Genomic DNA, 12,761 nt, shown 5'->3' with positions numbered 1-12,761 from the left:
AATGGGCAAGACAAAATAGTTAAGTGCCTTTGAATGGGGTTTGGTAGTAGGTGCCAGGCTCATTGGTTTGAGTGTGTCAAGAACTACAATGTTGCTGGATTTGTCACGCTCAACAGTTTTCCTTGTGTATCAAGAGTGGTCTACCACCCAAAGGACATCCAGCCAACTTGACACAACTGTGGGAAGCATTGGAGTCAACATGTGCCAGCATTCCTGTGGAATGCTTTCAACATATTGTAGAGTCTATGCCTGACAATTTGAGGGCAAAAGGGGGTGCAACTCAATATTAGGAAGGTGTTCCTACTGTTTTGTACACTCATTGTATATGCAAAAAGGTGCATTATATGCATATAATGCACCTTCTGTGGGCTGTGACCCACCAAATGTCTTTTGAATTTAGACAAAATAGACAAAAACATATTTCTACAACTAGAAAATCCAGAGGTTCTGACCCAACTATTGGAAAATGCTGCGCCATAGAAGCTTTTCAAAAGCAGCCAACTTCAAAAGCCTTAAAAGCACGCTCAAAACAATCACTATGAGAATGCAACCTTTCATGAAAATGTAGATTTTTGCTTTGTTTCACCAATATAAATAATAACATTTTCGAATCAGTTATAGCTCTTGAAATGTTGCTGTGCAGAACTGGTGCAGGAGCAATCAGATTTTTTCGCACTGAGTTTTTTTTCCTGAATTGCTGGTTTGAGTGAACTTGGTCATACCTTATTTCGTGGAGGATCTGTTTGTCTGGACAGATGAACGTGTTGCAGCTGACCATAAACCCCTCCCTCTGATGAGCCCTTGTCATCATTAATAAGTAGTCCATTGAGATTGAACATTGATGTTGCATTTTCCTCATCAATCCCCTGCTGCTACAGAGGTTGATAGCTCAGTTCAGACACTTGTTTGAGGCTGTTCGGAATACTGAATACTGACAGCACTGCACTTGTGATATAGTGATGAAAAGTGACTTTATGGCCTATTTTAAGGCGTGAGGTCTGCGTGCTGTGATCTGATTAAATGGGAACAGTGGTAATGGATCTACTGTTGCCACGGTCTCCAGATCTTAGCAATTGATTCATTACTACTGCATACCAGCAGTCTGGACAATAGGCTTCATAGTACACTACATGACCAAATGTATGTGGACACCTGCTCGTCAAACAATCTTGGGCATTAATATGGAGTTTGTCCTCCCTTTGCTGCTATAACAGCCTCCACTCTTTTGGGAAGGCTTTCTACTAGATGTTGGAACATTGCTGGGGGACATTGCTTCCATTCAGCCACGACAGCATTAATGAGGTTGGGCACTGATATTGGGTGATTAGACCTGGCTTGCAGTCGGCAATCCAATTCCTCTCATAGGTGTTTGATGGGGATGAGGTCAGGGCTCTGTGCAGGCCAGTCAAGTTCTTCCACACCGATCTTGACAAACCATTTCTGTATGGACTTCTCTTTGTGCACAGAGGCATTGCCATGCTGAAACAGGAAAGGGCCTTACCCAAACTGTTGCCACAAAGTTGGAAGCACAGAGTCGTCTAGAATGTTATTGTATGCTGAAGCATTGAGATTTCCCTTCACTGGATCTAAGGGGCCTAGCCCGAACCATGAAAAACAGCCCCAGACCATCACTCCTCCTCCACCAAACCTTACAGTTGGAACTTTGCATTTGGGCAGGTAGCATCTGCCAAACCCAGATTTGTCCATCTGACTGCCAGATGATGAAGTGTGATTCATACTACAGAGAACACGTTTCCACTGCTCCAGTATCCAATGGTGGAGAACTTTACACCTCTCCAGCCGATGCTTGGCTTTGCGCATGGTGACCTCGAAAATGAGTGTTGCATCCTCAGATGGGGCCACAGTGTCTCCTGACCCCTCCTGTCTCAGCCTCCAGTATTTATGCTGCAGTAGTTTATGTGTCGGGGGGGGGGCTAGGGTCAGTTTGTTATATCTAGAGTACTTCTCCTGTCCTATTCGGTGTCCTGTGTGAATCTAAGTGTGCGTTCTCTAATTCTCTCCTTCTCTCTTTCTTTCTCTCTCTCGGAGGACCTAAGCCCTAGGACCATGCCCCAGGACTACCTGACATGATGACTCCTTGCTGTCCCCAGTCCACCTGGCCGTGCTGCTGCTCCAGTTTCAACTGTTCTGCCTTATTATTATTCGACCATGCTGGTCATTTATGAACATTTGAACATCTTGGCCATGTTCTGTTAAAATCTCCACCCGGCACAGCCAGAAGAGGACTGGCCACCCCACATATACTCTCTCTAATTCTCTCTTTCTTTCTCTCTCTCGGAGGACCTGAGCCCTAGGACCATGCCCCAGGACTACCTGACATGATGACTCCTTGCTGTCCCCAGTCCATCTGACCGTGCTGCTGCTCCAGTTTCAACTGTTCTGCCTTATTATTATACGACCATGCTGGTCATTTATGAACATTTGAACATCTTGGCCATGTTCTGTTATAATCTCCACCCGGCACAGCCAGAAGAGGACTGGCCACCCCACATAGCCTGGTTCCTCTTTAGGTTTCTTCCTAGGTTTTGGCCTTTCTAGGGAGTTTTTCCTAGCCACCGTGCTTCTACACCTGCATTGCTTGCTGTTTGGGGTTTTAGGCTGGGTTTCTGTACAGCACTTTGAGATATCAGCTGATGTACGAAGGGCTATATAAATACATTTGATTTGATTTGATTTGACAGACAATTTTTATGCACTAAGCGCTTCAGCACTCGGCAGACCCATTCTGTGAACTTCTGTTGCCTACCACTTCACCGCTGAGCCGTTGTTGCTCCTAGATGTTTCTATTTCACAATAACAGCACTTACAGTTGACCAGGGCAGCTCTATCAGAGCAACTGACTTGAACTGACTTGTTGAAAAAGTGGCATCGTATGACAGTGCCCCGTTGAAAGTCACTGAGCTCTTCTGTAAGGTAAGTCTAATGCCAATGTTTGTCTATGGAGATTGCATGGTGGTGTGCTCGATTTTATAGACCCGTCAGCAGCGGGTGTGGCTGAAATAGCCAAATCCACTAATATGAAGGGATGCAATATACTTTTGTATATATGGTGTTTTACTGACACATGTACATAAACAGCGAATAATGATTACTCATGATGAAATGTAGACATAAAATAGCAGCGATTGGGTTATAATTCCTATGTGTTATGAGTACGTCAACAAGTGCAAGAGATTGATATGATGATTGGTCATGAATCATTGAGCCATGTTTTGTGGCCATGGGTAACAATAGCCTATTTGTTTTGCCAACTAATCAGTCATATGAATGGAGCGCTTATTTCAGCACCATGGAGAGCTATGGTTGTTGGCGCTGAACAGTAAGCAAACCTAAAAAAAAAAAACAAGTCAGTCTAACATAGAAATTACTTTTAACCCCTTGCGACAGACGGTTTTTTCATTTAATTGAAATTGTCATCATATTAGACAATAGAAATGTACATGTATGATAGGGAGATGATAGGGGAGATGATAGGGGTTTTGAAGAATGTTTTCAATCAGGGAAAATATAAAATGAGGTAACCATTGGAACCCGATACATTTTGGGAACTTGTTGTTATCGCTTCCACACAAGGTGTGGAAACAAAGTGAGATGGCGCGCGCCTGCTTGTCTATGATTATGTCAAGTTGGGGTCGGATTTGGTGAACGGTGGGAGTGTGTCAGACATATGTGCGACATGGGCGGGAATAAATATGTGTTTATAAACCCCCAGTGTGTGCTTAGTGGGGCGGAAACACTTCACTGTGGCAACGAGCGGAGACGACGAGGAGAGGGGTTGGGAGACGCGTCGCATGAGCGTCAGCTCTGGTTCTCCAAGGGTCTTTGGGGGTTTGGCTAGAGGAGGCGCGTTGCAGTCTGACCCCTCCATACCACCTGTGTGGATGACCACTTCAACCTCATCCGACAGCGTTAAGAACCACGGTTACTCAAAGACGGAGATGGGCGTCATTTCAGTGGAGAACATGTTGGAGGAGTCAATGGCGCTTTCGAGACACCTGTCCGTGGATCGATATGAGCAAGAGCTCGGCTGCGAGAGGGTGGTTATCAACATTTCAGGTTTGCGATTCGAAACTCAACTAAAAACTTTCAATCAGTTTCCCAAAACGTTGCTCGGGGACCGGAGAAAGAGGATGCGTTACTTTGACCCACTGAGGAACGAGTATTTTTTCGACAGAAACCGACCCAGCTTTGATGCCATTCTCTATTATTACCAGTCGGGGGGGCGCATCAGGAGACCTGTTAACGTTCCCATTGACATCTTCTCTGAGGAGATCAATTTCTATCAACTCGGGGAAGAGGCTATGGAAAAATTCCGGGAGGATGAAGGATTCATAAAAGAAGAGGAACGTGTTTTACCAGATAATGAATTCCAAAAGCAGGTTTGGCTTTTGTTTGAGTACCCTGAAAGCTCTGGGCCAGCTAGGGGAATAGCCATAGTCTCCGTGCTTGTCATTTTAATCTCAATTGTTATATTCTGTTTGGAGACCTTGCCTGAGTTTCGGGATGACAGAGACCCTGTCACTGTGGCACTTACCGTCAACGGGACGGCCTCCTACCACGTAAATCCATTCACCGACCCTTTCTTTGTGATAGAGACACTTTGCATAATATGGTTCTCTTTTGAGTTGCTGGTCAGGTTCTTCGCGTGCCCCAGCAAATCCACGTTCTCAAAAAACATAATGAACATAATCGACATTGTCGCCATATTTCCCTACTTTATCACTTTGGGGACAGAACTGGCTGAGAAGCAGGGTAACGGTCAGCAAGCCATGTCCCTGGCCATTCTCAGAGTGATAAGGCTCGTGAGAGTCTTTCGCATCTTCAAGCTCTCCAGGCACTCTAAGGGGCTACAGATTTTAGGGCAGACACTAAAGGCCAGCATGAGGGAACTTGGACTGTTGATATTTTTCCTTTTTATTGGAGTTATCCTTTTCTCAAGTGCTGTTTACTTTGCTGAGGCCGATGACCCGTCATCCAGTTTTACAAGCATCCCAGATGCGTTTTGGTGGGCTGTGGTCACCATGACTACTGTCGGATATGGAGACATGCACCCTGTGACCATTGGTGGCAAAATTGTTGGGTCATTGTGTGCTATTGCCGGAGTGTTAACTATTGCTCTCCCTGTGCCAGTTATTGTCTCCAACTTCAATTACTTTTACCATAGGGAGACTGATGGAGAAGAGCACGCACAATACTTGCATGTCAGCAGCTGCGAGCACCTACCCTCAGCCACAGATGAGCTGAAAAGGACTCGTAGCACCTCATCTCTGGGCAGGTCGGAATATATAGAGGAGGGCATCAACAGTGGGTATAAACAGCCCAACTTCACCAATGAGAATAACCAAAACTGCGTGAACATCAAAAAGATATTTACGGATGTGTAAACGCTTTCACTTTATATGGAGTATGACGATAGATAGAATACAGTTGCGACGACTATTTTTTTCTATGATGGCTAATCGTGACGTGTCGGTGCATACTGTATCTGCCAGGTGGAGTGTGCACCGCTATAGTGTACCAGACAGGTTCAACCGTACTGCGATCGTTCGATTCGTCCTTGAGTCAAAAATAGGTGTTGATGTTCGGTAGTTCGATAGGTTGTAAAAGTGTTGCATATTTACTCCCCGGATCTAAACAGAGTTGTCGTTGTGTTTTTGTGAGGGGGAAAGTTCAGTTATCAGTGTTCAGTGTTCTTGTCATGAATAGCAATATAATCTACAATGTCTGTATGATGTCATGTTCATCGGATGATAACATAGGCTATGGCCGGACTGAATGGGCAACCTATGCGCATTGGAAATATCATGGACATAACATACTGCACTATGAGAGCAGACTGAGTATTGTTTAGGCTCTTATTGTTCTGATCTGATACAAAAGGGAATTTAGGCTACGTATTTGTTATATGTTTACAATGTTACTTTTAGCATTACAGTTTATATTCTATGCCAATTTTTGTTAAAGATATGGAAGGGATCAAGACTGTGGAATGCCTTTGATAAAATACCTGCATAAAATCTAAATGTATCATTACGCAGTACATAGGCTAACATATTTTGTATAGTCTACAGTTGATAGTGGTACTAATCCTTGGTAATCGATGTATCTTATTCAAATTCGATCCAAAGGCTGTCATCAGGACTATTTGGAATTTATTTTCCTACAAAACATGACTTCAAGACTGTTTCCATCATGGAGGATAGTGTGAGCACATTGATGAAGACATGGACACAATGCATAGTGCGAGTGGATAGAAGAATGAAGAGCAGCAGTCATGCCCCCTGGATGCGACTGAGCCCGCGTTGTGATGCAGTCGCCATGACGACTACAGATTCATGGGTAAGAGCGACTGCCTCTAAATTGAAAATGGCCTATGTGTCATCTATATGAGTCAGTAACATTTATTCTGTTTTCAAAATTGACTGCAAAGTGTAAATCGGATGATTTTGGTCATGAAGTCAGTCTCAACCAAAATTGAGTTTTTGAATTATAGGATCAAATGCAGTTTTGCAATGAAACAAGACTATTTTTGAGTCGGATCAACTGTAGGCTACTAACAACAGCCGATGCCTACTATGGGAGTTTTTCCTAGCAACCGTGCCTCTACATTAACATTGCTTGCTGTTTGGTTTTTTTTTTAGGCAGGGTTTCTGAATAAACACTTTGTGACATCTGCTGATGTACAAGTTTTATAAATACATTTTAGTTTATTTGGCCAATCCTCAAAAAGGGCTTTAGTTTTTTGAGATACCCCTACCTATCCGAGGTAGAACAAAACACAACCACAATTTTTTTCACATATCTCCCATTAATGAAATGGATGGTTGTGTAAAAATATTTTACGTGCAAAAGAGGTTAAAAACACAAAATGTATTTTTGTCAGGCAGGACCATACAGAACTGAATGAGTGCAAATTCTACTTAGAAAGTTGTCTATTATTCAGCTACCAAAAGTTGATGCTTCCATTCATCAGAAATACATCTATGGTTGCTAGCCAAGCCAGCTGGCCATTCATTCTATCGGTTAGGTTGCCAGAGACATGGCCCAGTCTTTTTGTTCTATATCTATGGAAGCGACCCAGTCATTCTAAATGTTCCGTGCAACACTATTATCATGTAGATTTTAGGCATTTAGCAGACGCTCTTATCCAGAGTGACTTACAGTAGTGAGTTGCAGACATTTTTATACTTCTCCGTGGGAATCAAACCCACAACCCTGGTGTTACAAGCACCATGCTCTACCATCTGAGCCACACAGCCCAACACAGCCCACACACGTACTTGCTAACTAGCCAAGCTAGAATAGCTGCATTTTATTTTGTTTGACCTGTTTTTCTATTAAAAAAAAATGTTTGTATACATTGACAGAACAATTATGCTGATTGATGATTTCAACTGGTTGAGAAAAGTTGTCTGTCTTGTCCTGAAACGTTAATTCTCTTTTGGACAGTGGAGATCGGATTTCAATATTGGAAGCAATGTTGCACATTTCGAGAGACAGCGAGCAATGTTTGTATAAACCGCTGTTGTTGCCAACCAAGTGTTAGGCTAGAAGCAAGGTGAAATAATATCTAGATGCTTTTTAACAGTGGAGATCAGGTTAATCAACTGTCTGGGTGAGCTGATGGGACACTGGATGCACAGGGATTAGTCTGATGGAACAGAAAACAACACATTTGCATCATAGGCTTACCCGTGCTAAACTGATTTTTTTTAGTATGGCTTAGTGGTAACTAACAATGCTCGTTTTGATCAACCCGTCGTAGAAAACCTGCAAGAAGTAAGCACGGCCCTGTCAGTTTTATTGTCCAATCATGTTGCTGTCTCTGTGTCTGTGTATAGGAACCCCCCTCCCCTAGTCCTTCTTTAAAATGTAATGAATATGAACAAGTACAGGGTTTCTGTAGTTTGACAGAGTTTTCCTCCTCCCCAAGGCCAGGTGTATTTCCAGGAGTTTTTTGTGACCTGATTAGAAAAGCTCTGGTCCCATCATAGCCTATATATAGCCTATATACGTCATACCATATAAGGTGCAGAGTTTTACCTTGTTAAGTTACCAGATCAGGAAAAACGATGGCCCCCAGAAACTTTTTTTTTTCTTCACCACACCACTCTGGGACCTCTGGTGCCACCTCTGCGTTGCGATTCCACAGATGGATTACCAGCCCGCCTTGAAGGAGAGAGCAAAGAGTCCTCCTTGAGCCTTAATGTGATAAATAGGTTGACCCATAGACTAATGAAACAAGTATTTACATAACAATCGACTTTATAGAATGGTTTCAAAGTTTTTGTGTGGCCTATATCTGAGACAACAAATTGATGAGACACAATCAATTATGCATTCAATTAATACACATGTTTTTGGTTGTGTTATTGCATGCAAAAAGAGGATCAACATAAACCTAACACCAAAGAGCAGCAATAATATCATTATAGGTCTACTTCGACTGCCTGTTCGAAATATTACTATGTTATAGCCATATTTTATTATCTGAAATCTTGCAGTCCTGAGTCGTTCATTACCATTCCTTCTCATTACTAGTAGTCCATGGGCCAGAGAGACACATTTCATTTTTATTCCACTTAGGGGTGGCAAAGTCTAATGATGCATTTCATTAAGGTCCATGTCTGTAGGTTCTATTTTGATCTGATACCCACGTATCGGCGGTAGCTAAATGTGGTTATCACTGACATTATGAAGTTAATAATACTGTCTATCAATTACATTAGTATGAAAAGATTGTTCTATGATAATACAAAATTACATTTCATACCCCCCAGCCTGTTGGCCCAACCGTTATGCGGTTAGTTGGGCCAACAGGCTGGGGGGTATGAAATGTCATTTTGTATTATCATGGAATAATCTTTTCATACTAATGTAATTGATAGACAGTATTATTAACTTCATAATATAACACCAATTAAGGTATGAAACAATTGAAATGGTAATGACATCTCTATGGGCCCACCTTGGGGGATCAAAGGTCATACATGTAAGCATTTTTGGGTACATTGAGACAGGAAGGTCAGTATTTAGATGTGCTCTATTATCACATGGCACCCTAGATGATAACTACATCACATTTCACACAGAACAAGGAGACCCATTGGGATTTTTGTTGTTGTTGTCATTATAGATTTCAGTCCCAGCAGCCTATTTTCAAGATGGCCACCATTCATTTCAATGGGGAGGGACTGCATTGATTTTTCATGGCGATAACTGAATACATAATTGGTGTAATATGCACAATAATGGCTTAAAATGTGTGTTACAATGAGGATAAGACAACATGATGGCCCAAGTATGTCAGTTATATGTATTTAGCCAAATATGACCAGAATAGTGGTAGAAAAAATGCCAGATATAGCTGTCTGAAATGTTGAGTTTTGTAGCCATTTCAAATGTATTACATTAAAACACTTAGAATATGTTTTAGCAGCATTTACTGATGTCTATTGATGAAAATGATATGCAATATGATTCTATAAATTGTGTTATCAAGAAATGTGATGCGAAACCTGCCCCGTACATTGCACCCTATATGAAATGCATTACGTCCAGCAAAGAGGTACCCCAAAATGTTTTCATAACGGGCACACCAAACGTAACATAAAGCTAGGAAAAGTCTAAACAATGATGCCTAGCTATTGCTGATGTAACCACAGGGTACACATTTTCCAAGATGGCCGCCAACAGGCTCCATTGGATTTAATTGGATGGGCAGCACGTTGCCTAGCTGTTAAGAGCATTGGGCCAATAACATAAATGTCGCTGGTTCAAATTCCATAGCCAACTAGGGGGAAAATCTATCGATGTGCCTTTGAGCAAGTCGCTCTGTATAAGAGCTTCTGATAAATGACTAAAATGTAAATGTCTGACATTGCCACAACTCTTTCAATAATGATGATTCCAAAATGTTTATGATTATACAGATTACACATCCAATTTAGCCAGGTTTTCAAAATAGATAATCTTTGCAAAATATTAGCAGAAATATGCCAAAACACAATTCATACCTGGTTTTGGTAGGTATTTGCATCCCTCATTCTATATTTTATTTTCAAACAATTAAAAAGTATCTTTAATATTCATAAAGGGATATTTCACTGGTTTGTAGTGATTTTAATGATATACAATATTATGTCTTGAATCCACCGTTAACTGTTCCTCTCACAACAAACAGAAAGGCCATATAGGCTTAAAGGCCAAGAAAAGGAGGCGGCAGTGGACATAGACAGCCCACGCACAAACACCAGCATACATAGAAACAAATGTGCCATGGCAAATGCATAAAAATGAGAAAATGACGAATGTAATAACACATGAACAAATAAAGAAATAAATGAATTATTATTATTGTCAATCTCTGTTAACTAATCACTTATAACAACAATACAGATGAGTAGCCTAATTATACTGAATCATAATTAATCCTGATAATTAGGTCACGTCTTTTGAAAGTCAAAATGTGAGAAGGACAGTTTATGCACAACGTAATGTCAACAAAATAACGTAAACAACATGTTCATTTTCTTTTTCACTCTCACCGTCTGGGGGCTGTAGGGCTGGTCATTTGCACCGTACTCCCGCGGGGTATTGTCCCTGTTCTGCTCTGCAGTCTCCCTCTCCATCCCGCAGTAAGAGCAGCTGTTACGATGAATCATAGCCATCAACAGCCATGGTGCACCGTGCCCTTCCATCAAGGCTGATCAGACCCAATTCACCTAGATTTAATCAGTTACGCACAATTTAGATTTAGTTTAAATCTAAATGGACATAATAGGGCCTGACTATCTCTGTAAAAAAAATACATCATCCTAGTTGAGAAACCATTTGACATTTGAAAGTGAGAAAATTGTAGTAGCCTAATTAATTGGTTGTTAAAATGGGCTCGAGCAGAATTAGCTTCACAGATCTCTTTTTATGTCCTTATAAATTTACCCACCACTACTTGAAAGGGCCATTAACAAAACAACGCTCAGTACTGCCCTCAAGTGAGAGAACTTATGTAGGACAGAGAGGATCATTCATTGTTATGTTCCACATTATGATAGTCTAGACCCTTTTATTCCCATATCAAACATGCACAATTCAATCAAAGTTGAATGAACTGATAATGGCAGTATATGTAAAGATGTATAACTCGACAGAATCCTAAATTCACATGTAATTTCACCTTTTTCACAGGGTGGAAATTTTCATCACCCCATCTCAACCTGCCAACAACCATCCTCCAACCGACAATGTGGCAGTAAAACACCTCTACTCTGGAGGTAATTTATCTCTATATTTTTCTTCCTTATGTAATGTGGTGGATTATGACGTTAGCGAATGAGAGAGCTTATCGTCTTGGACATACTGTACAGTCATAAAAACTGCCTGAGTTTCGCCCCAAAGTATTTTGACTGGCCCATAATAGACTTTAACGTCAGTGTCTCAATCTCTTACCTCCAAAGGCCTACAGGAGGATTGCCCTGACACATCACTATGGGATTCAAGCTCCACCAGCACAACCCTCCACCAACACAAACCTTCCACACATACACACGGTACTGTACTGGCCCGGAGAGAGACGCCAGAGGCAAGGTGCCATGGACACAGTGCCTTCATCTGACACCTCACCTCCCGTCCAATGGACTGCCTGGGGGAAAGGAGCATGTGCTGCACTCTGTCTCTTCCCTAGTGTCTTAGTCCTGGAATAAGATCCCAGAGAGACCCGTACAAGAGGACACACTGTGTATGTTGCCGTTATGTATCTCCCTAGTCTTCAGCAGGCCTGTGTTTGGTCTATAGCTACCCCCAGTGGAGTAGAGGACTGAGGTCATGTTTTGTAGCATCACCATGTATTCATGGTGTGTTGTCGTTGTCCCAGGACAAAATGTAAGCACATAAATGTGTCTGCAAATCAGACAGCGTTTGCATGTTGTCACTTAAGTGAAAATTATTTCAGGGTCACAAATTGGGATTGTTCACCTCTTTGAGAAAATGTATTTAACACACTCACACGCGTGCAAGCACACACACACATATTATTGCATTCCTCCACTGGCACCTTAATCGGGGAGGACGACCTTGTGGTAAAGGCTGGAGCGGAACTTGTGGAATGGTATCAAATACATCCAAACACATGGTTTCCATGTTTTTGAAGCCATTCCACCTGCTCTGTACCAGCCATTATTATGAGCCGCCCTCTCCTCAGCAGCCTCCACCACATCCCTCCTCTTCCCCCCCCCCTTCCCTCCTCCTCTCTCTTCCCATTCTACACTCTCATCCCCTCTTTCCAACATTTTATCTTCTTCACCAACAATGACAATAACGGCATGGGGAAAGTCACCGGATGAACTACTCTTCAGAAAGCAGTGGCCAAATAACGTCACAGCTGCAGGTTGTTCCAGGTGGCTTGATCAGAAGTGCTTGAGTGGCGTTGTTCTCTCTGACTTCTTTCTCAAAACATGGTCCACTCTTCGCTTCTCCCCAATTCCTTTTTTTGGGGTATAGTTGGGTTTTTTAAAACTCGTCTGTGAGTTATCCTAGCAATAAATCACTTGTCAGTAAATCTCACCATTACTGCCCATGTGGAAAACCTCTTGCTGCAGTTCAGTGCATCTCCCAAGATTCCTAAATGATTCATGTGATTCCATTTCTATTTAGTCAACCCCGCACATAGATTACATACATTATATCTATGTAAAGTGTGTGTGTGTGTGTGTGTGTGTGTGTGTGTGTGTGTGTGTGTGTGT

At 42.0% G+C, this 12,761-nt stretch overlaps 1 protein-coding gene across 1 annotated transcript; it reads left to right on the top strand.

Annotated features, from left to right (window-relative positions):
- Positions 1-3,785: 3,785 nt before the first annotated feature.
- LOC112254202 (potassium voltage-gated channel subfamily A member 3-like) lies at positions 3,786-11,929 on the top strand. The gene is made up of 3 exons (XM_024426541.1): positions 3,786-6,360; positions 11,209-11,294; positions 11,478-11,929. Exon 1 carries the CDS (start codon positions 3,813-3,815, stop codon positions 5,403-5,405), a length of 1,593 nt encoding a protein of 530 aa, XP_024282309.1. The 5' UTR covers positions 3,786-3,812; the 3' UTR covers positions 5,406-6,360; positions 11,209-11,294; positions 11,478-11,929.
- Positions 11,930-12,761: the final 832 nt, after the last annotated feature.

The sequence above is a fragment of the Oncorhynchus tshawytscha genome, unplaced genomic scaffold, assembly GCF_018296145.1.
Source record: "Oncorhynchus tshawytscha isolate Ot180627B unplaced genomic scaffold, Otsh_v2.0 Un_contig_1824_pilon_pilon, whole genome shotgun sequence".
NCBI classification, from domain to species: Eukaryota; Metazoa; Chordata; class Actinopteri; order Salmoniformes; family Salmonidae; genus Oncorhynchus; species Oncorhynchus tshawytscha.
This window is presented reverse-complemented; position numbering and strand designations above follow the sequence as displayed.